Source organism: Phragmites australis, chromosome 4 (genome assembly GCF_958298935.1).
Source record: "Phragmites australis chromosome 4, lpPhrAust1.1, whole genome shotgun sequence".
NCBI classification, from domain to species: Eukaryota; Viridiplantae; Streptophyta; class Magnoliopsida; order Poales; family Poaceae; genus Phragmites; species Phragmites australis.
Genome location: NC_084924.1, coordinates 48,619,404 through 48,645,443, shown reverse-complemented (window position 1 = coordinate 48,645,443; position 26,040 = coordinate 48,619,404). Strand labels below are relative to the sequence as shown.

The window sequence follows — 26,040 nt, the reverse complement described above, 5'->3', positions numbered from 1 at the left end:
GGTTACAGATATAGAATTCATTATATTAATAAAGAAAATTATAAAAAAAAATAGCGTATAATCTTCTCTTTTTAGATCTCATTTGAAATTAAATTGCAGCATCGCTCGCGACATATTCGTTGTACGACATTCCATATATCCACATCTCTATACTGTAGATTTATACTTAATATTATTATATCTAATATTTATATTTTCGTTATAACCTTCCAGCACGATATAGATAAAAAAGGAAAAAATAAAAATAAAGCGGCGACTCCGCAGCGTGACATGAACCTCCATCTAACCGTCGGCTTTGCTTCTCTGTTGCTTACTCCACACCCGACACCGCGTCCGCCCCCCACCTCGCAGCCGGTTCAAAGCAACCTGTGCCCTATCGGTCTCCCACCTCGCCCGCCTCGCTAGATCAGAGGCGATCTCTCCGCAGGAGTCGGGAGGGCGGCCATGGCGTCGTCGCAGGCGAACCTCGACAAGATGCAGCTCCGCCAGAGCTACCGCAACCTGTGGCACACCGACCTCACGAGCACCATCCAGGCCGACTTCCCCTGTAACCACCCTTGCTTTGTTCATTTCCCCTTTTTTCCCCACTCTCCTGTGATCTCCGGAGCGGGATTTGGTTTTGATGGATTTTTGGTTTTGTCCCGTTGTGCAGACTGCTGCCTCGCGCTGTGGTGGTGAGCGATCGATCCTCCCCGATCTCCGTGTCTGCGGTTCTTCAGTTTTGAACTCCCTGTTTTTTTGATAGATCTGCGAAAGTTGCCCGTTCTATTTTTCAATTTAGTTAGGGTTTCAGGGGATTTTAATCATGAGAGTTCTGTGTGGATTCTGCATTGTGCATTTGTGCTGTTTAGTTACCAGCGACCAGAAAAATGCCTAAATTCGTAACAATTTATTAGAGGCAAACGTTGAATACTCTAAAAATTAGGCATGTCGGATTGTTGTGCCCTTGTCCTGTTTGCATATTGCTTGATTCAGGCTATATTTTGGGTTTACCAAATAGATTATCGCATCAAAAAACGTCTGAGCATACATTCACGAATGTAACTTTGTGAAACATGCATGTGGCAATTGGTGATGTTTTAGCATCCTACTCCACGGAGCAGCAAGCTCGTTGTTCCATTTGAATCCTATTCAAAAGAAATTAAACCAGTACGTACATGGCTCATATTGGGCTAAGACCTAGACTGTTACAATTTAGGCATTTCTTGAGACATACTGGTTTTCCAAACACCCTATAATACCTGAGGATCCTAGCAAGCGTACGACAATTCCAGGATAGAAACTATGCCGAAGCATGGAAAACAAAGATTAGAGTCCCACTGCATTCCGTCGTTAGCTGTACACCAGATGAATTGGGCCAAAGGACATTGAAAAGTATATCATCTTTTGTTCTGTCGAGTCTTGACCAACAGTGTTCGTTCCCTGCCTTCAAGTTCATTCCAGACTGTGCTCTCATTCATAATCAACCATATAAAGGGTCTAGCACTCTTTCCAAAGCATTTTAATGCAAAAGGAAGGGCTCTAGTATGTTTCATCATTTTGTACACTGCTGTTCTAGCATGTGGTGCAAGGCATTGGATAGGCAGGGTTAGCATTTGGAAATGTGAATATTTTTACCCATTTGTTGATCCGCTGCATGTTACTTTTCTGTTCAGTGGACCATGCGTGTCGTACATGCTTCGCAAAAGGGCTCTCTATAACGACATGTCGAGGTAGCGTGCATTCTATTTTGTTCTACTTGTTATGATTATAACTGGGACTTTTTGTTTAGTCCCCCTCATCACTTATTTCCATTGTGCTTCTGTGTGCTGTAGATATGTCTGTTGTGCTGGCTATATGCCATGCAGTGGAAGGTGTGGTGAAAGCCGATGCCCAGAATTCTGTCTTGCAACTGAGGTACGTACAAGGCCCATTCCATTTGCTTTTACCCCGTAGTTTCCTTTCAGTGTACTTTTAGTTATGACTTGGATGCGCTTGAATTCCATATGTGACCTATCTAATAGTTTGTGCTGATTTTATTAAATTTTTATATTTGCTATTCTCAGTGTACTTTATTATTTCATGGTATGCCTGGAAACACCATGTATTAGGCTTAAATGATCACTGCAGATCATTTATACTCGAGATAGATTTATTTGGCTATTTTCGTGTTTTAGGCTATTTGATCAATAGCCTGTATCATTGTACTATTGGGGCAACGCTGATGTAAAGCCCATTTCTCACAGTCAAACTTCTGATGCTTTTATATCTATAATTTTAACCTAGGTAAGACTTGATTTCAACTTGAATATTTGTTTTCTTTTCAGGTGTTTCTTTGCTTTGGCAATTCAGTAGCGTCAACCCGCTTCTTGCTGCAAGATGAATTCAACATCCAGACAACTCAGTGCGATAACTGCATCATTGTACCTCACTTCCCTCCTATCTTTGCTTTGTCTGACCCTAGCTTACTTTCAAGATCCTATGCAGGGCTTCATGTTCTTTCCTCAATGTGTCGGTTGGACTGAGTATCACTTTTTACTGCAGGGCTTCATGTTCTGCCTTAGCCAAGTTGCTTGCATCTTCTCTCTAGTTGCAGCTATTGTTGGCAGTCAGGAACTTTCAGAGGCTTCCCAGATCCTTTCCTGCATATCTGATATGGTCTACTGGACGTAAGGCTCCCCTAACTATTTTTCCTTTCTCATCTCCATAGTAAATTTCCCAGTTTTGATAATCCTATGCGGCCTTGTTTGCAGGGTTTGTGCCTGTATGCAGGTAAATACACATCCATTTCTGCTTGTAACCTAACTAATCGTCACTCTTAACCCATACATATCCATCTTATGGCACTGAAATGCAACTGCAGACACAGCACAAAGTTGAAATGGACAAGAGGGATGGGAAGTTTGGCCCACAGCCTATGGCAGTGCCACCAGTGCAACAAATGTCGCGCATCGATCAGCCTATCCCGCCTCCTGCTGGATATGCACCACAACCAGCATACGGGCAGCCTTATGGTGGCTATCCACCTCCTCCTGCTCAAGGTTATCCTCCAGTTGGTTACCCTGCGCCAGGTTATCCCCAGGCTCAGGGTGGTGCGTACCCTCCACCTGGTGCGCACCCTCCACCTGGTTCTTACCCCCCGCAAGGTTCCTACCCCCCACAGGGTTACTATGGCAAGTAAACAACGTTCAACAATTGGAGAGATGCCTTAGCTTGGCAACCAAAATATTGTGTGAAACATGTAAACAGTAGGACTGTTGTAGTTTTATAGGTGATGCTAAGTCAATGTGAATGCTCTGGGTGTTGATCATTCTGTGTTGAGTACATCCTTTAAATAAGGAACGACTGTGATGTATGCAAGTCAGAGTCGGAAAGCTGTATTTGAATTTGGTGATAACCGTTGTTCATGGAGATTGTAGGTTGTCTGTTTTCGACGATTGATCAGCAACTGGAGCGCGTCTGAGTCATGTTAAACCCGAGTATTATGGTTGTGAGTTTACTTCACTTTATGCGAAAATCACAACTTTATACAGTTGATATTGGAGTGATGGAATGAAATGCTAATGAGCACAACCAGTGCCTTTGATACATATTATCATAGGACGAGATGGATAGACATCAGACAGACAGCAACCTTCAAGCAATACTTATTGGTGTTTTTCTTCTCAATTTTTTTTCTCTGATAAACCAATTATCAGGAAACCAGAGGTTGATTCCATGACAGTGAGGTCTCAACGGAGTTGTCCTTTGTTGAGACGTAGCTAGCTCCAGCATTAGTTGATTGGAATATTTGACAAGTTGCATGCCAATTATCCCTATATGATCATGCAATTCTAGACACTAATCGGAAGCATAGATGTTGTCCTTGCGAGAATTCTTGTTAATTATATGCTGAAAAACTTTGGGATTATATATCATGTCACGAGAGGTTTGCTCCAACCTTAATTTGTCTTGGGGTTTTGGTTAGGCCTAATCGTCCCAATAATCTCCACCAGTAGTCCAATTTCAATTTGGTATACATAATTGATACAAGGCCCACAACGATAGAGATTCCGTTCCATCAATAAGCCGTTGAATGCTTTAACAACTACTGTATATGATTGACGGCTACATATTTTCTGAATGAAACAGATTGTTGACAAGAAATAACAGTAGCTTGTACGCAATGTACAAGCATGAATGCATTTTTTTCTGCCACTTGATGATCACTATATATGTGCGCAGGAAATGAATTAATCCTCAGATTATGTACGTACACTCAAAGACAAACTAAGACTACACCAATAGCAAGAATAATATGCTTTGAGCATATCAGCTCAAAAATCACAACAAACAAATATGGCAGTGGTCAGACTAGTATGTATATATGTCATTAACTTGTCACCTCTGACTAACGAATAGATATACAATTGAATCGATCGATCCTCTTATTCTTGTGAGTCGCCATGGTCGAGCTTCGTTTGATTAGCGAGTTGGTATACGTGTCAGGTGTATATTTTGCAGCTCCCTCACCTGCATATAATATGCCGAAGGGAGAGAAAAAATGTATCAGAGACCGTAGAGACTATGGAGTAAATTACAGGATAGATCTAACCATTATAGTTTATCTAACCTTTTACGCTTTGATTTCAGGGTTGACGTCTGAGAGTTGTTGTGCCAATTTCTCTTCCTCTGATTGATGAACCAGTTGTTGATTTGTTTCAGTTGCAGGCCAGTCTCTTCAACAAGGTTTGCCTTATCGTCTTCCTGTACCAGCCACTCAAATAATATCGTCTTTCAGCAAGTAGCTTGGATGGAGAACAACTAAGAAGGGCGACAGGTAGAGTGGCAGTAGATGGCTGGTTGCATTCTTGCATCCATGCATGACAGGTACAATGTACTCACCGTGGGGTATGGCCACTTGGAGTGTTGCTGCCACCATTGCTTGAGGATGCTGGTGGTGTCCCCAGGCAGCTTCCCGGCCCTCCTTTTCCTCATAATTTCTTCCCTCACATCCTCAATTCGTGACTTGAAACCCTGCAACGAATTCGAAATGACCTGATCGATCAGCTTAAAGCAGAGCAGGGAAATGTGACGATGAACATGCATATATGAATGAAGAACTAATTAAGAATGCATGGACCATGCATGTGGTATACATTTTAATTTGATTCTACGTACCTGTTTGAGCTCGATCTTGAGCTCCTTCCTGACCCTCTCCATGAGTGAGCGCTCAGAGTCGGTGGGGAGGAGCGGGCCGAAGCCCATCATGTCGTGCCCGTCCGAGCCCATATCCATCGCCCCCTCCATTATCAGCTGCTCCTCTTCGTCCTCCGACATGGTCGCCCCCGTCCCTTCCTCCAGGGTCGCGCCTGCACATCAGTAAATTCGTACCAACCAACAGCATGAATGAATTTTTTTTCGAAATGAACAGCGTTAGTGGATTGTAAACAGGAAAATTGCTCGACCGTTTGCATTCAGATCACAATCACCAGTCACCACACAGACATGTACGGAGCCATGCATACATGAAGGCTCCTGTGGACGTGGGCGAGGCATGCATGAATTGGAACGTGAGAGTTAGCTGCCTAGGTAGAAAATTGTACCAGCCATGCGCATGGCAACTTGAGAAGTGCATGCCCAATTAAAACGCATGCATGCTAGATCTAGACGCATTTGGAATTTTGCAGCTAGTCTCTATTTGTAACAGTGTTCAGGAGCATTTAGCTATAGGAAACTGGATGGATATATAGTAGCTGGGTGCCTACAGGGGCTTCAACTATACCTGCCTAGGTTGATAAGATAACATAGCTCAAAACCACCAAGCTTTGATATGATACTACTATCGATCTCTGAAAAAATTGAGCAATCTCTAACAATGAAACACTCCCCGTTGCCTCGCGGTTTCGACGTAACGCTAGCGCAATCAAATAAAACCTTTCCCAAAAAAAACTAGCAATCGAATTAGGGTTGAAAATAACGGGAATAATCCTGAAGTCGATACCCAGTAGAATAATGGTGATCTAGCCTATAAACCTTAGAACGGCAAAAGTGTTGTAGTTCATGCATATGCTAATAAGCTATGCACAGCTATTCGCACACCGGCTCTTTCGTAATTGCATCGAATGGGCCTTCTCTTTTACTAAGCTTATGTGTCTCACTTCTCATTATAAGAGAGGACGACCGAACGCTAAGAGTGTGTGGTCATGTCATGTGAAACCTTTTCTCCTCCAGGGTCATGTGGTATAATCGATTGAGAATCCTGGAGATGATTTCGCTTTTCCTAGATATTTGTAGGTAAGAAATTTTATTTTTATGATCATGAAACTTCTGAAATTGTGCGTAATAGACCAAGTCTTGTCTTCGAACTGGCTCGAATACTCACCTCCTCCTTTAGTGAATGCCATTAAAGAAACAATAAAACACTATGAAAAACCATATCTAATTACTCTCTCCAGTTAAAAATACTTATGTTTTGAATGTAGCGCGGTCTTTGATACGTACATTTGATCACTATTTTCATCTAGAATATATTCATTTAATCCAATAAATTTATAATATTATAAATATTCGTGAAGACAAATCCACGCACACATATAATTCCAATATGGTTGGAATTGATGATTCTGTGTTTCTACCAACTTAGTAGCTAGTCCAACTGTATGACACCCGTCTCTTGTGGTTAACAGCCATGCTCTTGAGCTCGCTAACTACACATTAGGTGGGTTTATTGTCGAACTTTGGAATTTGGCGATCATGATTAACATCGGAAACCATCCAATAATATGTGCTTCTTTTAATATATATATATACTCTCTTTTTATAATGGACGAAAATTATACTCTAAATAATAAGGAAACCATCCAATAATATGTGCTTCTTTTAATATATATATACTCTCTTTTTATAATGGACGAAAATTATACTCTAAATAATAAGAATTTGGTGTGCTTTAGCTTTTTTTTTTTTTTAACATAGATGATAGGGCTCGGCTTCTTCTGTCCTTGCCATGTACGCTTGGGCTGTTGGGCTTTGCTACGTGGGCCTTAACTTCACCACCCGATCTAAGTTGGACCAGTCTTCAACAGACCATGTATGTATATGTATTCTCCTTGATTTTGCATTCTTATTCCAATGCTTTTTGTATACTAAATTTTCTGTTCGGTAATATTTCGATCTTGAATCTCAACAGATATGCGCACCTGTGAAGAATTGAGGAAACCTTAAAAGGCAAGGCACATGCACCTTCAGAGCTGATGCCATGGGGAAGACGACGACGCTGCAACTAATAATTTTACCTTTGTACGCTTGCAGGCGTCAACAAACAAAAGAAACAGTGCGTGTGCACCATTCAAACTAACTAACAGGAACAAGAAAAGTGCACCAGATCATGAGAAAATAACACCTTCGGTCACTTCATGTAAATGCAACCAAAAAATAAGGAGAAAGGAAAAGAGAGAACTGAAAAACGTAAGGAATATATGTCTTACCGGTTAGGTCCTGCAGGGACTGCTCGATCTCGCGGCACGCCATGACGGCCTCCACGGCGTGCACCCGGACGTGCTGCTGCAGCTGCTCGCGGAACGAGCACAGCAGCATCAGGTACTGCGCCTGCATACATCACCATGCAAACCATGCATGCATGCCGAGGAACAATTAGCTAGCTCGAAACCTAGATGGAAACTGATGTGGCTAGATAATAGGATGAGGTTAGTAGTAGCAGCAGCACGTACGAGGAAGGACTCGAGGTCGTGCTTGTCGTGCGGGGAGAGGAAGGGGCTGTGGTGGGCGGCGTAGGAGTGGAGGAGGCTCCTCGACTGCGCCAGCTGCGCGTCGATGAGGGGGAGGTGGTCGATGGGCGTCGCCACGCGCAGGCACCCCACGTGCGCCGCCACCAGCTGCTCGCACATCGGGTGCACCGCGATCTCCCCCTTGAGCAGCTGCCGCTCCTCCGCCTCCGCTGCGGCAGCGGCCGCCGTCGCCGAAGACGACGAGCACTCGGCGCCACCGGTGAACCCCACACCCATGTCCATGTCCAGACTCCCTCCTCCTTGATCACCACCCTGCATATATCGATTGATCGATCTCCCTTTCTTCTTGGGCGCACACCTAATAGAGGTTGCTATAGCTTTCTTGGCGCGGTTGGTGCTCTCGAGCGTTTGCGTTTGCGTGTGCGGCGTTGGGTATGTATGGCGAGGATAATGACTAGATAGAGCTATCTAGCTAATTAAGCAACGAGAGACGGAGGAGAGGAAGAAGGAATTAATGAGGAGTTCGTTAGCAAGGACACAAAGGAGATGGTGAGGTGTCTTTTCGAGGCCTCCTAAGCCAGGGGGCAACGGCAAGGGAAAAGGCGGCCGGGAGCTGCAGATGATCGAGCAGCTACCTAGCCAACTGTAGCTAGCTGAGGCCTGATCGATGATGCATAGCCGCAGAGGAATATAATACGGGTTGGAAAGAAAATTCTAATATAGCATGCATACGCATATATAGTTTATTAGTATCGTTTATTTATATTAAGATTCTCACTCGAGGGATAAGTAGAAAGGATGAACGATTGAGATAGACCGTGCGTGCGAAGGACATATGGTATTGCATTTCTGGTGAAATGACCGGTAAGAGAGAAGATGGTGAGGTGCGCAAGGAGGGTGAAGCTTTGGAATCTAAGCATGCCCAAAGAGAACCTAAAGAAAAAGGTGCCTAGCTAGCTACCGAGTTGCACCAATGCGTTTCCAAGGGGTTACAACCTTAGGAGGTTGCATATATAGCTTCGCATGGATCATGTGGTTCTTTTTCTTCTTCTTTAAAGAGTGTAGCTTAATTAGGACGACATAGCTTATTATACATGCTACTCTGGAAGTTAAGCAAGAAATATTAGGCAGCCGCATGCATGGGGTAATTCAATCGCTGTCTACAACTCTTGCATGTTTGTTCACCGTGCAAATGTAGTACACTAAGGCTAAACCTTTCTTTCTGGGGGTGCAAAATGGTATACAGACGCCTTTGTTTTGGTGTCCCCAAGTTGACATGAAATCGATATATTTTTTAATTTAGTCATAATATGTTCGGGTTTTTAAATTACAAATACATTTTCAATCAAGCATAGGATCCATGTAAAATAAACAATCCAATCCCTTTTTCATTTGGTAATTTGAATAATTAGGAGTTGATTCCAAGGAATTCTTTTGGTGGTGTTTGGGAACTTTGGTTGCCTCTACCAACCTTGCGGTTGGCGTTGGGAATGGGCGGGCGTGTGCTGTTGCATCGGTCGTCGTCTCCATTATTGGCTTTCGGCTGCATGCAGCTAAATGCTGGTACTGGCCTGCCTCGCTAGCTACTTAAGCAAGCATTAGTAATGGATCAACGGTGTTAATCGTATCGGATTTAGATGTATAATATTGGTATTAGTTGGGCCGTACGTTTGACAGCTCTTTGGGTAGTCGTCCATGGTAGGCCCGGCTTCTGTAGCTTTGTCTCTCTCTTTTTTTTTGCGAAAGGACTGTGTAGCTTTGTCTTCTCGTATCGTAACAGACGGATAATGACGTAGTACACGCTGCCTGCTGTTCTGGTTTGCAACTTTAATATATACTAGCACTTTAGCTAGCTTTTCCTGACGCGTGCTCATGTTTAATTTGTTTCGGAATGCATCCAGGATCCATGCATTCTTATTATTTTGGTCAATCATGTACGTTATTGCACAGCTTCTGATCTTTGTTAAAAATATATGTGCTCTTTGTGACAAGATTAATTTGTGTGGGATAGGTCGCTCATGTGTTTGGCAATGGCAAATCACACACATTTTTATATGTACATACATGCATTAGGACAGGCAGGACAGCTAAAATTTATCCGATACATACATCGCTGCTTCTATATAGATAACTATTGTTTGTTTATCTAAGATAAATTCTAAGGCAGTCTCAAAAGGATGTACAAGACTTGCCACTTAACCACCGCATGCAGCTACTGTAACAAACTAACGACAATGGCTCAAAGGTGTAAAACTACGAGTACTTATTACTATTAAAAGTGGCTTCACTACCAATTTTAAAATAGTTTTCACTATCAATTTTATAGCCAGCAGTAAGCGATAAATAGTGGTAGTCTAGACTATCACTATCAACCTGAGAATCGTTAGTGAAGGAATTATCACTGTCGGCTGAAGATTCCAGCCGGCAGTGATAGACGGCTTCTATTCAACATTTTTGGACTGAAAAAAGCAAAAAGTATTTTTTTTCGCGACTGATCAATCACTGCTCCCCCCCCCCCGACCAGTCATTGCTCACTGACTTTTTTTCACGTGAATTCTAGGACTCGAACTCACACCCTCAACTCAGAAGCTCCTCACGCGTGACCCATCTCACATCTCATTCGTTCTCGAGTACAATAGCAAAATTAATCCTTTTGATCTCTTCTGATCAAATATTTGAACGGCTATTTGGACATCCAAATGATCTTAAATGAAAAAGTTATTAACTATAAAGTTGTATATCTCGTCGAGTTCTGTAATATTTATATAAAGTTTATCTCTATCTGACTATGTATGAAAATGTATGATTTTTTTTAGATAAGCTATCATTAACTACGGCTGAAATATTATTAAGATTCTTTGGGTATTTAAATAATATCAAATTGAAAAAATCAACTACTAAGTTATTGATCTCGTCGAGTGATAGAATTTTCGTGCAAAGTTTTTTCTCATCCAATTTCGTATAAAAAAAGTTATGAATTTATTAAGATAAGCTATCATCAATTATCACTACTAGCTCGTCACACGAGTCGACAGTGATACCTATTATCACTGTCAGTTCGTGGCTAGAACCGGCAGTGATAGTTCATATATCACTGCCGGTCGGTGCCTTCACTCGATAGTGAAGCGTCACTGCCGGCTCAAGCCTTCAACCGGCAGTGATGCCATTTATCACTATCAGGCTTGAGCCGGTAGTGATGTCATTTATCACTGCCGGTTTATAAAGCCATATTGACTTATTCTTCCGCACGGTTGACATATACACCCGACCCTTTGGGTAACGACAGTGATGAACCGATATATATAACTGATTCTATAGTAGTGACTCCACCAAACACTAGGAAGAGAAGCACCAAGAAAGAATGGCATGGTGAGCTGAGCAGAGTTAAGTTGGTTAGAGTTTTTTTTACATCTACTCATATTTTCTTATGATTAAATATTGAGAGAAATAATACATACATATGTGGATGCGTTCAATAGTCAAAAATTGTGCCCACGCTATGTGAGATTATGCATTTTTTTCGGTGTTAAATTTCCTTGTTTGTAGTCAAATCTAGTTGTTTTCTTTTTAGCCGTTGCTCCTTATCGATTTCGCTCGGTAATTGTTATGTTAATGTAAAACACTGCTGTAAAATAGACCTTATATATCGACTTATCACTACTGGTTCCTTATGAACCGACAGTGATAGAGTATTGAAAGTGCATCTAGCCTTTATGTGTGGTTTTGGTAATTAATGATAATACCTATGGACTAACAATGGTGTTGAGTTTGTTAGTAGGTTGTTTCATAGGTGATGCATGGATGAGAGATATGCATGAGCTCTAAGTGAATGGGGAGAATGAAAATGCATCAAGATGAATGATCTCTAGGTGATGCTCCGGTAAGTGATGACAATGATTTATGGACTAACAATCATATTGAGAATTTTTATTAGGTTATTCCATAGGAGATGCATAAATGGTGAAGCATGGATTCTTTGAGAAATATCATGAGTTCAAAGAACTACATCAAAAGTCATTGAGATTTTAGTGATGCTCATAAGAAGAAGAAGAAGCTTAATAAGATTAGCAATAAGCTTGAAGGCTAAGTTACTTGTAGAGATCAAGTAACTAAAGGTATGCTTGTCAATAGAGTTTTATGGACTAACCTGTGTGTTATGTGTTTAAGAATGAGTGGGGTTAGGTTCTATATGAAGATTGATAATATGCATGAAGGCTAATAAGTTACTTGTGGAGATCAAGTAACTTAAGGTATAAATGTTATCATTTAGGTTTTATGGACTAACACATGTGCTTTGTGCTTAAGAGTGAGTTGAGGTTAGGATCTATAAGAAGGCATAAGTTGAATTGAAATCACATATGCCAAGAGTGAAGAACAAAAGTGGACTTCATATATGAAAAAGTGAATTCTCTGAAGATGTCGAATACAAAATAGTTTTCTATGGCAAGACGGTGAAGGGCAAGCAAGACTCGGCTGCGATGGACCATCTGTGATGAAGGGCAAGCAAATGGCTTGGTGCTGAAGGACCAAGGCGATGGTGAAGAGCGAGTGAAGCTTTGCGCCAATGAACCGTGCAAGGTCATGAAAAGCTATGAGTGATTCGCATCAATCACATGAGGAATTAAGAATAGATGGAGCAAAGATTTTATGGAAGTTGTTAACCCTCAAAGGTTTGAAAGTAAGAAGCGGTACTTGAAAGTATTCAAAATGCTCAAATTGGTTCAAATGTGTTTTATCTTTAAAATTGAGTCTAGGTATGCCGCACTATTAAGAGGGATGCAACGTGAGCTAATTGTCATGTCTCAGTGTTCAAGAGTTCCCAACCAAACCCAAAGTGAGAGTTTGTTGTTAAGAGTCGGAGCGGAAAGTGTGGAAGTGTCCAAAATGGGTTTTGGAGTGTTCCTAATTTGATCATATGTATTTTAGGTCATGAATTCAGTTGGGATGTATAGCTCTCTGAATAAGCTTTCCATAGAGTCTAAAATCGTCAAAATCGGACTCCGGGATCAAAAGTTATCGCCATTTTTCAGAGGTCAGCTGTGCTATACTCGGAGACTCCGGTGAAGACCGGATTCTCCGGTACCTGGAGTGGTCGGAGACTCCGGTGTAGGCCGGATTCTCCGGTAAAGTCCAGAAAAGAGCCTAACGGCTAGTTTTTTTAAGTGGGCTATTTATACCCCACTCACCCCATTCTTTGGGGTTACTGCAAGGGTACGAAAAGAACATCCTCTAGAGCCAAAAGAACCTCTCCCACTCCATTCTAGTGTGTGATTTGAGAAGAAAAGTGAGTTGGGTTGAGAGATTGGAAGATTGAGTGCAAGTGAGCTAAATCCATTCTTGAGTACTTGAGTTCTTGATAAGAAGTTCTCGAAGCGTTTGTTACTCTTGGAGGTGAAGCCTCCTAGCCGGCTAGGTGTCGTCGGTGAGCTCTCGTGCTTGTGGTGAGCCGCGGAAAACTTTGTGAAGGGCTCGATTTCGCCTCCGCAAGGGAAGAAATCGAGAGTGGATCGAGAAAAGCGGTTGAAAGAGACCCGGCTCGTTGGAGCTTTCTCAACGGAGACGTAGGATTCACAGTGGTGAATCCGAACTTCAGGAAACAAATCTTGTGTCTCCTCTCTTGTTTCTTTACTTTTGAGTTCTTGTTCAAATCTTTGTGCATATTGCTCGATCTACTTGTTTGTGTGTATTTGGATGTAGGTTCTCCGTGAATTTACTTGGAATCATCTCCGGGAACACATGACATCACTTGGTTTGAGCTAGAACTCTCTACCCATCCTTTATATTCAGTTTCGGGCTAAGTTCTGTACAGAATCCAGACTTTACCGGAGATTCCAGACCTGTACAACCCGGAGACTCCGGTCTTCACCGGAGTATCCGGTAAACAGTAATTTCAGTCATATGAACAGTGTTTTCATCTTTTTCAATTTAAGTTTTATTGCATATATCTTGCTAGATTAGAGTAATTTTTGTCACCTTAGGATTGTAATTTCCACACTTATTTAGGATGATTGTGCACTAGTTGAGCCTAGCATATTTAGGTTTTTCACTTGTGAAAAACCCGTTAGTTTATATTCCGCTGCAAGTTTAGGCTAACGGTAAAAGGGGACGAATTTTTGTAAAAACGCCTATTCACCCCCCTCTAGACGACATCATTGTCCTTTCAAGTATCACTGTCAACTCTAGTTAAGAACTGACTGTGATAATTCATCAAATATCACTGTCGGTCCATGTTACGAACCAGTAGTAATAATTGATGATAATTTATCTTAAAAAAATTATATATTTTTTTATATAAAGTCGGACGAGGATAAATTTTATATAAAAATTATAGCCATTGATGAGATCTATAACTTTGTAGTTGAAAACTTTTTCATTTAAAATCATTTAGATATCAAAATAAGCATTTAAAGTTTCAGACATAAGAGATCAAAAGGATTGCATATGCTATTGTTATCGCTAGTACTTTTATTGTGGGATGTTCAGGACGTATAATGCGGGCTGAGAGATCCTGGGTTCGAGTGCCACGAACTGTACGCACGTGTATTTTGCACGAGAAATCGCGTGACTTGTTTTTCTGCCCAAAAACATCGAATCGAGGACAAACTATCACTACCAGTCGAAGCCTTTAACCAGTAGTGATAACCTCCTTTAGTGATAATCCTCAATTATCACTGTCTTTATCCACTATCAGGTTTAAAACCGGTAATAAAGATGGTTTTATAGCCGGCAGTGAAACTCATTTTTTAGTTGTGAAACCTCCTGTTCTTCTTTAATGAATAGCATCACTCCTGCATATGTTTCAAAAAAATGTTCTTAATATTATTTAGATGTCAGCTAGTATACAACTACGTGGATGTATGGGTATGAGTACGATGTAAGTCTAAAATCTTATCAGACAATGCCCTAGCTATGGCTCTGTTAGTTGTTACCTGCAAGCATGCTATGAGGCCACCTATTGCCCATGCCAGCCCACCACTGCAGGCGTCCGGACTCAATTGATGGTGCTTTCCTCCTCCTCCTTCTAGTTGTATTCATCTTGATAGTATGAACTAGGAAGTAGTATAACCTTCATGCCAGAGTGACGTCTACATGGACGAATAATGTTATGCACTCTGAACTGAAACTTAATTATGTCTTTCTCGAGACGTTCTACTCAACCAGTGGCCACTGCCTGCGACGCAATACGGTAAGGGGGCATTGGTGCATCAAAGTTCCAATCATCAGTTGCGATTCTACGGTGACGGCAACTGGGTGGATAGGGCGCCTCGGGGAAATACAACTCGGCGTAATTTTGTGTATATATGGTTTATTTTAGTTGTCCAATTCTCTTATTTTATATTTCTATATCTGTTAATTCTCTCACATATTTTATATTTTTTTACCTACTCTTTTAACGTAAATTTTAACGTAAATAAATAATTAATCTGATAAGCAATCCGTCAGTATGTTTTAGTGAAATTTTCATGTTCGGCCTAGGAGTGAAGCCAGTGGCCAGTCAAGTCGGACCGGATTGTACGTGTACTTGCGGTCACTTGGACGACGCCCCCATGCCGGCGGTCCCGTCGCTAGGCTGAGAGGACGGGCCAACGGAGCCGAGCACGCGACTATTCCGATGGTTGTTGGGAACAGGCGTGTGGTGATTAAGGGGTAGGGCAAGCCTCTGACTCTGATGGATGGCCTCTCAGCGCCCGCACTCCTAGCAAGCTCAAGCTGGTGATGGTCCCCGGTTTCAGTTGGCGACCAACGCCCTTCTTCTCCCTCTTATTTTCTTCGTCTTATTGATATCCGTTTTGTGGAGAAAAGAAAATCGACAGCTGAACAAGGAGCTGGAGCAAGCAAACCAGGCTTTCATTTGGTGGCCTGAATCAGTCTGGCCAACCCATGTTTGCTAAGCGTCGTTGATATATTGGTTTTTCTTTTCTTTTTCCCTTTTTCTGTTTTCGTGGCAAGTATGATTGTATGATAAACCTGAAGAAAGGCTGCGTTACTGGAGCCATTTAACGTGGAAATAATGGTGCAACCTGAACCGGGGGTAACTCAGACTCTTCGGTGTAACGGCGACTGAGCAGCAGAATGGACGAGGCAAGCCCTAAATGTTCTCAAGGGTGAGTTGAGCAGAACCGCGCGTGTCAAATATTTATATTAAGGGAAAACTGCAAAACCCCCCCCCCCCCCCCCAAAGTCACTTGGATTTTGACTTTCCCCCCAAAAGTTGTTTTGTTGAAAAAAAACCCCAAAAGTTTAACTTTGTGCAACAAAAAAAACCTCCTAAAAATTCAAAAAAAAATAAAAAAATCATAAAAAAAATTCTAAAAAAAACTAGAGACAATTCTAAGACCTTCTGTTAAATTTGTTTTCAAAAATAATATCCTTTGCATCATATTTCATGGAGATGAAGTTTAGAAAAAAAAGAAAAATATGCAGCTCATTTATTAACTCATGTTATTTTAACTTTGTCATGTCTACCATTATTTTTCCTACACAAATAATTTTTTAAGTAAACTAATAAAAGTGGTTTCACTAATTTGGGAGTGTTATGGATTAGTTATGAATTAATCTATCTGCAACATATTTACTCAAACCTGCACGTTACAATAACTATTTCAAGATTTCATGTATTTTTACAATATAGAGGATCATGTAAGAAGACTAAAAAATTTTGTTTCATGATTTTTGGATTAGTAAATAATTAACTATGTATTTAACTCGAATTAATAAATGAGTTGCACGTTTTTCTTTTTTTTCAAACTTACTCTCCATGAAATATGATGCAAAGGATATTATTTTTGAAAATAAATTTCACAAAAGGTCTTATAATTGTCTCTATTTTTTTAGAATTTTTTGTGATTTTTTTTTTAAAAAATTGAATTTTTTGAGGTGTTTTTGCAACAAAATCAAACATTTGGGGTTTTTTACAACAAAATAATTTTTAGAGGGGAAAGTTAAAATCCAAGTGACTTTTAGAGGGGTTTTTGCATTTATCCCTTATATTAATGCGTTGTCTGTTTTCAGCTCTAAAGGTACTCCAGTTTGGGATTTATTTTGGTCAGAGTTTGAACAGAGAAGAACGTGTTTTCTAGATTCTACTGACAAGAAGCTGCAATAGACTGCCGCATTTGGTGCAGAAACAGGGCTCCTGCGAGGTGGGAGAAGGACAGAGGGGGATGTTCTTTCTTCCTGTTTGGAATTAATGGCGCTAGCAGTGAGACTGTGAGAGAGAGGGGCAGGGAGAGGTACTAGCCGCGCCCGTAGCAAACAAGAAAGGGCGTGTTTGGTTGCCGTGACGGTGGCCTGCTCCGCTCGTGCAGGCTCCGCTAGTGCGTATTTGCGGACGGAGACGAGTGTTTGGCTGCCGTGACGCAGCGGTCCGAGGCTGCATCTGCTCATGCGCAAATACGGTCCGATGCTACATCCGCTCGTGCGCTGAATCGGTCGTAGCTCCGATCCAGGCTCACGGGATGCAACGGTGAATCTCCAATATAGTTTTAGATTCAGTTTATCAAATACAAATTTAAATTCAACTCTCAGACTGTTTCACCTAATCTAAAATATACAATACAGTTATACAAAATACTATACAAATAATCAAAGAATGAATCGTCCGCGCAGAGTTACGTGGTAGCCGTCCAAATGGGGAGAGAGATGGCGTTACGAACTTATGATTGTAGAACGGGAGAATAGCTTAGGATGTGAAGCTGACTGGTCAGGGCTGCTGGTCCAAATCCCAATCCAGTGAACGGAACCGAAAGACCGAATCCGCAAGTACAAGCCGGGGTTGTGGCAATTGGTCTCGATCCTACACCCACCACGTCGGCGTCGGCCACCCGGACTGGGCGGGGCGCGCGACACGCGGCTCCGCGGGCGGGTGGGGGCAGAGCGACCGACCCCACGCCCACGCCCACGCCCGTGGCGCGAGAAGGCCCAGCCGGCCGGGTGGTTGGGTTGGCCACGCCGCGGTAGTAGCTGCTGCCTGGTCCCAGTCGCCGGGGTGCGGCGCCGGGGCCGGTTGGGGTTGGAGCGGTGCGCCGCACCACGGCACCGCCGCAGCTCCCGCGCTGCCTCGGCCTGTCGGTGCCGCCGCACGTGAAAGGCAGCTCCGGATGGTAGCTTTTCCGACGCTGGTCTGTGCACTTTCTCAGCCAAGCAAGCTCCCGTTGGGACGGACGAAACAATCGATTAATTCGGTAGCGGTGCAGCAAGAGCCCATCGTGCTTCCGTGCTACGTACGGTTTTCAGCTAATCACTGGTTCGCTTCGCACCTGTAGCTAGCTGTACACATAAAAAACGAGCGCTTGTGGTCTCCGTTACTACCCATGCATGGATGCCAACACACGCCGTCGACTGATCGCCCGGTCTCCCTTAGAATAAGAACAGTTGCTCTCTTTGCTTCAAACTGCAGAAAACGATTGACAGGGCAACTCTAATGATAATAGCTAGCAGCTAGTTTTTATCACTATAGTATATACAGAGAAGAGAAGTGAATAGGGTGAAGATGAAGTTAATATGAAGGAACATCTTATTTATGTGAAGAATAATCTTGTAGAGCTAGCTTTCAAATGAGAGAAAATAAAAAACAGCTCTAAGCATTATAAGATATAGAAAAATAAAAATAAATTTTTTTAGAAGTGTAGAGAAATAAGAGATAGCAGCGCCCTTAACGATTATGTGGTCCTGAGGCCAGTCACGTAGAACAAACAATAAGAGTATCTCAAACTGATCAGTTGGCTGACATCTACAGAATCATACTACATGTTGACAGGTACCCTGATGAGTGACTGTTCACTATATTTCTACACACCCAGTCCCTGTCGACTCGACCGTGTCGAGCAATCGAGTCCTGTAAGGCTGACATGTACGCATCCACGAGCATACCGGTCGTACGAAATGCAAGCGACTGGGGCCTTTACTGAAACGAAAAGCTGTCAGTGAATCCACAAACGAGGCCTCTTGACAAGAAAGAACCTTGCTTGTATGTTGTCTGTCTGTGGAATATTGCTCCAAATTTGTGATTCTAGTTCAGCAGTATTGCTCAGACAAATGGACTCAAGCTCAGGCAACACAGCTGGCAAATTGCCTTTGATTTTGGTTCGTTCTGGGATGGACTGGTTCATCACGTAAACTTCTCATGATTGGGAAAATTCATCATATGCAATACGATAGAGCAGCATGTTACGACTTATGATAATTTATTTTATTTACACCTTGTGCTCATAGGGATGAAAGTGGTGACAGATAAACCCATTTTTCATCTGGCTTCTCGAATTATACACACTATTGTAGGTTGGAGAATATCGGTATAATTTTATATCATAGTTTTTAGAATTTAAACACGACTACAGAAGAAATTGTACTACATAGTAGATGAGTAAAGCAAATCACGACTGTAAAGTTCGATCCAAAAATAACAAGCTTAGAAAATGCAGAACTTCCACCCACACTTCCACTGGGATTAAGCTACTCTGAATCGAGAACACTAGTGCAGAGTGCAGGCAGGTAAATGACACAAAAGGCCAATACATCAAAGTAGTTAGTGTGTATACTTCTCTACACTGTACACACACACGACATCCAAAAGAGTCAGAAAGGTAAGGAAAGAAAGACAAAGACAAATCAAGGCAAGGGAAAATTACAGCCTCCTTTTCTAATACCATGTTCCGGAATTTGGATGTAGGACCTGAAACTTTACGAAAAGCAAAGTTTTTTTAAAGGCAAAGACGAAGGAAAAAATAAAGAGAGGAGCTAACAGGGGAAGGGATGTGACACGAGGATTTTTCCAGGTAGCTTCGAGTGTTGCAGCTCCTCCATTTGGTAGGACAACTGCTTGATGCAGTACTTTGTTTGGTTCCTCCCAAGTTCGTTCATCAAGGCATGGTTCATTCATTCAATGTGGAAAAGAAAGATGGACAGCATCCAGAGATGTCTTTGCTTGCTTTGACAATCTCAACGTCTTGTAGAGAAGACTTCACGCACTTGTTGACTTCATGGGAAGAACCACACCCATTTGCTATAGGAAATTCAGTGGGTACATGTTGCAAGTGAGTCCTTTCCAAGAAATTTAGCATCTAGTGTGTGGACGTATCTGTGTGCTGGTTGCTCAAAGTATTTGGGGGAGATGGGGATGTGGAGCACCGAAAATTGTGGACAAATAATTCGGTTGGTGAGAGGCGTCTGTTGGGGAGTACAAGGGTCCCAATCGGTTGGTTGGTCCACCTACAGCCATTATCCATCCATCCTGCCATGCTCAGACCGTTCTTTTTCTTCTTCTTCTCTTGCCGGGCTTCAACGCTACTCTATCTACGCATCTAGGCCTCAACCTCAACACCTTGTCCCGTCGGCCCGGAAAAAAAAAACTCCCCTGCATGCCTCCTCTTTTCTCCAAGGATTCGCCTGCTTCCTGCAACTGTCGGACGCTGCATGCGTTGCTGCAACTTGCTTTCTTCGTCAGTTTGGTGACAAGACGACTCGTTAAAAAAAATCAATGGGGCATAGACTGCTTGCTGGTGTGATCGATCGATCAGTGCTGTTCGTTGATAAGCATGTTTCATAGCAGTAGAATCAAAGTCGGCCACTTAGATAATGTTTGGTTTGTAGGACGGGTGAAACGGAGCGGATCTATCCTGTGTTTGAGCTGTTTGGTTAGAGTTTAGTGGGATGGGATGGTTCTGAATCAGAGAATATTCTTCGAAGATTCGAAATGGATCCGTTCCAAAAAAAGGCTGAACGCAGTCATACTACTTGGGACGGGTCACTGACGGTGGACTCGAAATGGAGTCGTTTCATCCCACCTACCAAACAAACATCTGATTCCATCCCATCCCTAAATACATGAATAAAATCATCTCATCTCACCTCGCTCTTCAACTAAATACTACCTTAATTATCTCTCTAGGAGATCACATATAGACTGAATATGAAGGACCACTTTGACAGCAGAGTTAAAAAAAGGGAAAGGGGCAACGCTTCTATCGCCGGGCAGTTACAGTTCTGATTTGTGAACTTCTGATAAATCATTCAATCATCCCTTGTAACATTCAGAGTATGGTAGTTGGTTGGTGATCGAAGTTGCTCGAGTAGTTTTCCTGATGGCTCAGCCCGGCGCCATCTCTGAAGAAAAGGGGTTCCATCACGCAAGTACAGGGGTTACCCCAGATATCTATGAGTGTACCTGAGAATCCTAGAAGCTAAACCAGATAGCTCCAATCCGTGTTGCCTTTTCAAGAGGACGCCGTGCTATCCGATTGCGACGTCGGACCAGAACCTGACGGAATTGAACAGATCACAGCATAGAGAGCGATGATTGCATCGAGTAGGTGGTACTTTCAGCATCGGTTGATTAGTGTGAAAACTTCAATTTTAGCAGGTGAAGTTCAACCTCGATGGCCTAGTCCTTATCTTGTTCTTGCGGGAGCTAAGTCAGTGATATATACGATCGAGCTCTTCATTGTCTTCAATCATTGATGATTGCATTGCAGCGACAACGCCAACGCAAGTGTTAAGAATGCTGACATGCTGGAAGCTCTAAAGTGTAAGACTGTAAGCTGAGTATGATCTGCCACAAATAAAAATAGTTACACGATAAGCAACCAATTAAGCATCTTCTTGATATTCATGTCACTAACTAGTCAATTTGATGATAAGTTAGTAATGAACACTCATTTCTGTTAAATCTGAAAGCAAAACAAGAGACTTCAGGACGAATCAACCCTCCTTTGAGAAGCAAGGAATGAAATTTGAACAAGAAATATTCTCACAGCCCACCAAAGAACACGGATGAGGCGGGCGTCATAAGTTAGTAAACGTTTTTAATAGGTTAACTGCTAGCACATTACAGAAAGAGCTCCAGCTCGAGGTTGACTCGCAAAAGAAACAAAAAGATGATGGCGTATCCTTATCAATGCAACACTGCTGATAGTCAAATGTTCTGTGGTGTTCAGTCCTACAACGCAATTTGATAAATATGTACACTCTTTCAGCAGAAGAGCCATGCCTGGACTCAGCAAGCCGCTTCATCAGTTTGTGCATCCTGCTATCTCTAGAATCTGGCTAGCTTCGATGTTTGATGACCTGGTGGCATGGGTGTTACAAGTGGAATGATGTTAATGATCATCAACACTGTGCTGCAATAAACCTATTGTGCTCAGTGAACCATTTCAGTGCGTCACCGGATGTAACTCCTAACAAATGATGTTGCTCCAATGCAACTTAAGCTGTCAGAACTCTGCAAGACAAGTAAAAGCAAGTAAAGTTAGAAACTATCTGAGAAATGGGATTATATACACAAGGAAATCATCTTTTGAGGCTAGTAAACTACCTGAGATTTCGGAGAGGGGAACACATTCCAAAACCGCAGTGTTTCATCACCAGCCCCAGTAACTATAGTCTGTTATCAATGATGAAAAGGCGATGAGACCAAATAACACTACTTGCCTCAAACAGAACTTGGAAATAAGATCAACAAGACTCACCTGACCATCAGGAGAGATAGCTAAATACAATACTCTGTATGTATGGCCTGTCAATGTGGCAAGCTGCAAACAAAGAAGAGAAACACAATTAATGTAAGCGAGAAAAGGTATGGTATAAGTTCTATCTGAACTTCAGATTACAGTTGCAGCATACCTTCGACATTGTTGGATATCGCCAAACAATTATCTGATTCTGAGAGTATCCATGGGTGCTAACAAGCTCATTTACGTTTTTTGACCACACAAGATTACAGACCTGTGAAGTCACTTGGTATCGTCAGTTCATGTCAACAAACAACATATTTAAACCTACCCTTTCCCCAATCATAGTGAGAGATGCCAGTGAACATATCAAACAGAAACAACCAAAAGTAAAATCATATAAAACATTTCGACTAAGATGGCCAGAAAGCTTTGCTGAAATCTCCTGGCATTTTCTGTTTGTTTCCACTGTATTTCACAATTTTTCGGAATTCAGAGTATGGAACTGTGGCTTCTCATACATGTGGTTCAAATCTTTAATTTCAGTTGGTAGAGTTCAACATGGATGTAAGTAAAGACATATTCTGATAATTGCTAGGATACTAATTGTTTGTCGTGACTGAACTTCAATCGATCATTGCAACTTTGTAACGGTGTGCAGAAAGATAAAACAGGATTGCAAACTACCTGACTTCCAGTGTCCATGCAACTTAAGTGTGTATTGGTGGTTGTATTCCAAAATCGTATGCATCTATCAGCGGTTCCTCCACCAGATGCCAGAAGCCCATGAAGATGAGGTGACCAGGCAATAGCTTTGACAGCTGCTGTGTGCTCCGTATACTTCAATACTGGTTGTGTCGAATGTGGATTCCAAACAAAAAGCTGGACAAAGGGAGAAATTACTATGAGCAAGAGAAATAACATTGTGAAGTCCTCATAACAGTGCACTCCAAAGTGTAGGAAACATACGGGACAAATATCTTACTCTGTTGTCATTCCCACCAGATGCAAGCTGACGGTTGTCATAAGACCATTTAAGCCCACATACCTGCAACATGTGTGAAATTAGGAAACCATACATTATTAAAAAGAAACATAAGCTCCATTAGGATTATTGATATACTGAACAAAACTGTCAAAAAGTTGACACAATGATATATACAAATACAACGCAGCATATTATATGGAGATAAGAATAGATTACCTCAGATTTATGCCCAGTAAGTTTGCTGACATAATCTTCTTGAACACGGATATCATGGTGAAGGATGCTCTTGTCGCGACTTCCAGAAGAAAGCAACGAAGAACTCCATGCAAGAGCACCTACACGCATGCGATGGCTTTCCATTGTTCTTATTCTTTTACAACGAGTTGCGTCCCAAATCTACATAAGATCAAATGTAACATGACAATCAGATTTCCAGGCACTCTTGAAGTGAGACATTACATACAAATACGAAAGACTAGTAGGATTGATCATTTCACCACATCAAAAAAAATTTAAATCGAGAGCAGAACTGGATAAAATTCATTATTTGAGGTTTTGAGCACATAAAGGGATATGATATTTAAAGTAGTTAAGGTTAACCATAAAAGTATACAGTAATCAAGATGTTCCACAGAAGTTTGTTGTGTCAATAATAATGCCGTCGCGTGTACCATATAGGCCTTGTTTGACAACTAGGAAAAGAGGAGTGGGATAGGAGAAGAGAAATGAATAGAGGGTTAGGATAGAAAAGTGAAAATGAGTGGATGGTTAGGATTGAATTTCAAGTGCTCATTTCCTTTCCCACCTCTCATATCCCAAAATCCGAACGAGGCCATAGAGGTGCCAAAAGGCACACATTGCCTGCTGATGAGCTGGTAGTAGTAATTGCAAAATTTCAAACTTCTTGTAACTGCTATAGCATGCAGGTGTATTTCTTGATGCTTGCATTGCATTGTACTAAAAAGGTTCAAGTATCATCACATACTTGACGGATCACGAACATGTCATCTAATAATAATTCAAGGTAGGAATGCGACGTAACCTGAACTTTGCCTTGATTTGTCCCTAAAGCTAGGTGAGTGCCGCGCTGTGCCCAGCCCACGGAACAAACATTGTCGTCCGCTCCCAAATCGCATAGCTTGGTGACCTACACAACACAACGATAAACTTGTTTATAATCCGTCTTCAAGTCTAAAAAAAAAGAAATACTACAAAGATGATCATGTTCACGTACCTTGCTGCTGCATGCATTCCACAAGTATACACAATTGCCCAATCCTACAGCGAGGACATTGTGTGACGACCAATCCACAAGATTAAGGTAGAAGTCGTCCTGCAATGCGGGGGCATCCAACACCTACAAGCAACAGGAAGAAAATTGCTGTCAAGACCAAACTTTTTTAGTCGAAAACCTTGAGAATTCACCTTACGCTCTTGAAATTCCGAATTTTTACACACTACAGAATCTTGGAACAAAGTAATTGACAAAAGATCAAAACCTTCACAACCCCAGGATGCACCAGAAGCACAATCAAGAAACAGAAGAACCCAAGAAACCAAATCAAGAAACAGAGAAGAGCCAATCAAGAAAGCCCCGAATCCAATGCTTCCTTTTCTCACCTTGTAAGGCGACCTTGGGATCTTCCTAGGCCCGGCGCCCCTCGTCGTGAACACCCCGAGGAACAGCGTCTCCTCCTCGTCCCCGCCGGAAAAAAGCGCCCTCTTCGCATTCCGGGGCACCTCCGCCTTGAATCTGAATATGTTCCCGGTTGCCGGGGTGCCCACAGGCGACGCACCCGCCGACGAGGACGAGCACGCGGTGGCCGACGACGCCACCCGGTCCGGCGTGTCGGGCCCGAACAGCGCGGCGCGGAGGAGAGCGCAGTACGGTGACGTGGTAGGCGCAGATCCGGAGGAGGCGGTCGTGCCGCTGGCGGTGGCGGCGGCGTCGTGGGGGGAGGGCGAAGGGGCGAGGTCGAAGAGCGCGAGGTTGGATCCGGTACGGCTGGGGATGAACCGGTCGCTGTAGACAGTGCGGGAGGCCGGCGTGGGCGCGGAGGCGGGCGTGGAGGGATGCGGCGGCGTGGCAGAGGGGCGGGAGGGGCGCGCGGAGGCGAGGAGCGAGTTGGGCGTGGAGGCCGGGGTGGGCGGCTTGGAGGACCCCGCCGCGGAGTTCTCCATCGGCGACGGCGGCTGCTGGTGGTGGTGGTGGCGGTGATCCATGGGCGGCGAAGAGGGATGGGATCGGGAGGAGGAGACGGGGTGGGTGCGGCGCTTGCGCTTGCCCTTGCAAGTTGTGATGCGACTCGCGCCCCCGCGCTTTTTCTCTCTCCTCTCGGGGAGTTAATTTTTCCTTGCTTTATTTACCGTTTCCGACCGAGAGTTCATCTGACCATAATGATAACTGCTACTTGCATCCGCAGCCCTACACGTGTCACGGATCTTCCGAAGTTTGCACAGGTGTTACCAGTGGACTCTTCGTAGCAGCATTGTTGGCCGTTGCATTTTCCACACATACTTGAGCCCGTTTATTTAGATAGAACGTTGCTTTTGGAAGCTTCGATTTAATTGGAAAGTGGTTATGGTTATTAAATTTTAATTGTTAATTTTTATAATAAATTTTTAGTTTCTTAACACATTCGAAAGACAGATAAATCAGTTAGAATCTACTTTTCAATTTTTAATTTATTTTAGCTACAACTATTTTCTCACACAGTCAAAAATAGGGTAAAATTCAACTATTTGGATAGTTTTTAGTTTTTTTGAAAAAATCTGGAAAAAAAAACTACTCCCAGATCTCGCCGCTTAGCGGCATCTTCACAGATGGGGGAATATATCATGGAACACAAAAGCAGATCTTGACCCCTTCTCTTTGGCGCGTTGATCGTTGCAACAA

General features: G+C 42.6%; 3 protein-coding genes across 3 annotated transcripts; 1 reads left to right on the top strand and 2 right to left on the bottom strand.

Annotated features, from left to right (window-relative positions):
- Positions 1 to 294: 294 nt before the first annotated feature.
- LOC133917033 (uncharacterized) lies at positions 295 to 3,423 on the top strand. Its single transcript, XM_062360973.1, has 8 exons — positions 295 to 547; positions 653 to 674; positions 1,656 to 1,712; positions 1,815 to 1,896; positions 2,307 to 2,402; positions 2,524 to 2,648; positions 2,733 to 2,751; positions 2,843 to 3,423. Exons 1-8 carry the CDS (start codon positions 445 to 447, stop codon positions 3,158 to 3,160), a joined length of 822 nt encoding a protein of 273 aa, XP_062216957.1. The 5' UTR covers positions 295 to 444; the 3' UTR covers positions 3,161 to 3,423.
- Positions 3,424 to 4,181: 758 nt separating this feature from the next.
- Positions 4,182 to 8,412, bottom strand: LOC133917032 (homeobox protein knotted-1-like 3). The gene is made up of 6 exons (XM_062360972.1): positions 7,692 to 8,412; positions 7,449 to 7,569; positions 5,140 to 5,330; positions 4,864 to 4,995; positions 4,592 to 4,725; positions 4,182 to 4,491 (listed from the first exon to the last, which is right to left on the bottom strand). The coding sequence occupies exons 1-6, from the start codon at positions 8,025 to 8,027 to the stop codon at positions 4,488 to 4,490; spliced, it is 918 nt and encodes a 305-aa protein (XP_062216956.1). The 5' UTR covers positions 8,028 to 8,412; the 3' UTR covers positions 4,182 to 4,487.
- Positions 8,413 to 21,396: 12,984 nt separating this feature from the next.
- Positions 21,397 to 25,510, bottom strand: LOC133917031 (B-type cell cycle switch protein ccs52A-like). Its single transcript, XM_062360971.1, has 10 exons — positions 24,765 to 25,510; positions 24,379 to 24,501; positions 24,187 to 24,291; positions 23,361 to 23,540; positions 23,142 to 23,204; positions 22,844 to 23,038; positions 22,329 to 22,430; positions 22,175 to 22,237; positions 22,021 to 22,089; positions 21,397 to 21,927 (listed from the first exon to the last, which is right to left on the bottom strand). Exons 1-10 carry the CDS (start codon positions 25,365 to 25,367, stop codon positions 21,868 to 21,870), a joined length of 1,563 nt encoding a protein of 520 aa, XP_062216955.1. The 5' UTR covers positions 25,368 to 25,510; the 3' UTR covers positions 21,397 to 21,867.
- Between the last annotated feature and the right edge of the window lie 530 nt (positions 25,511 to 26,040).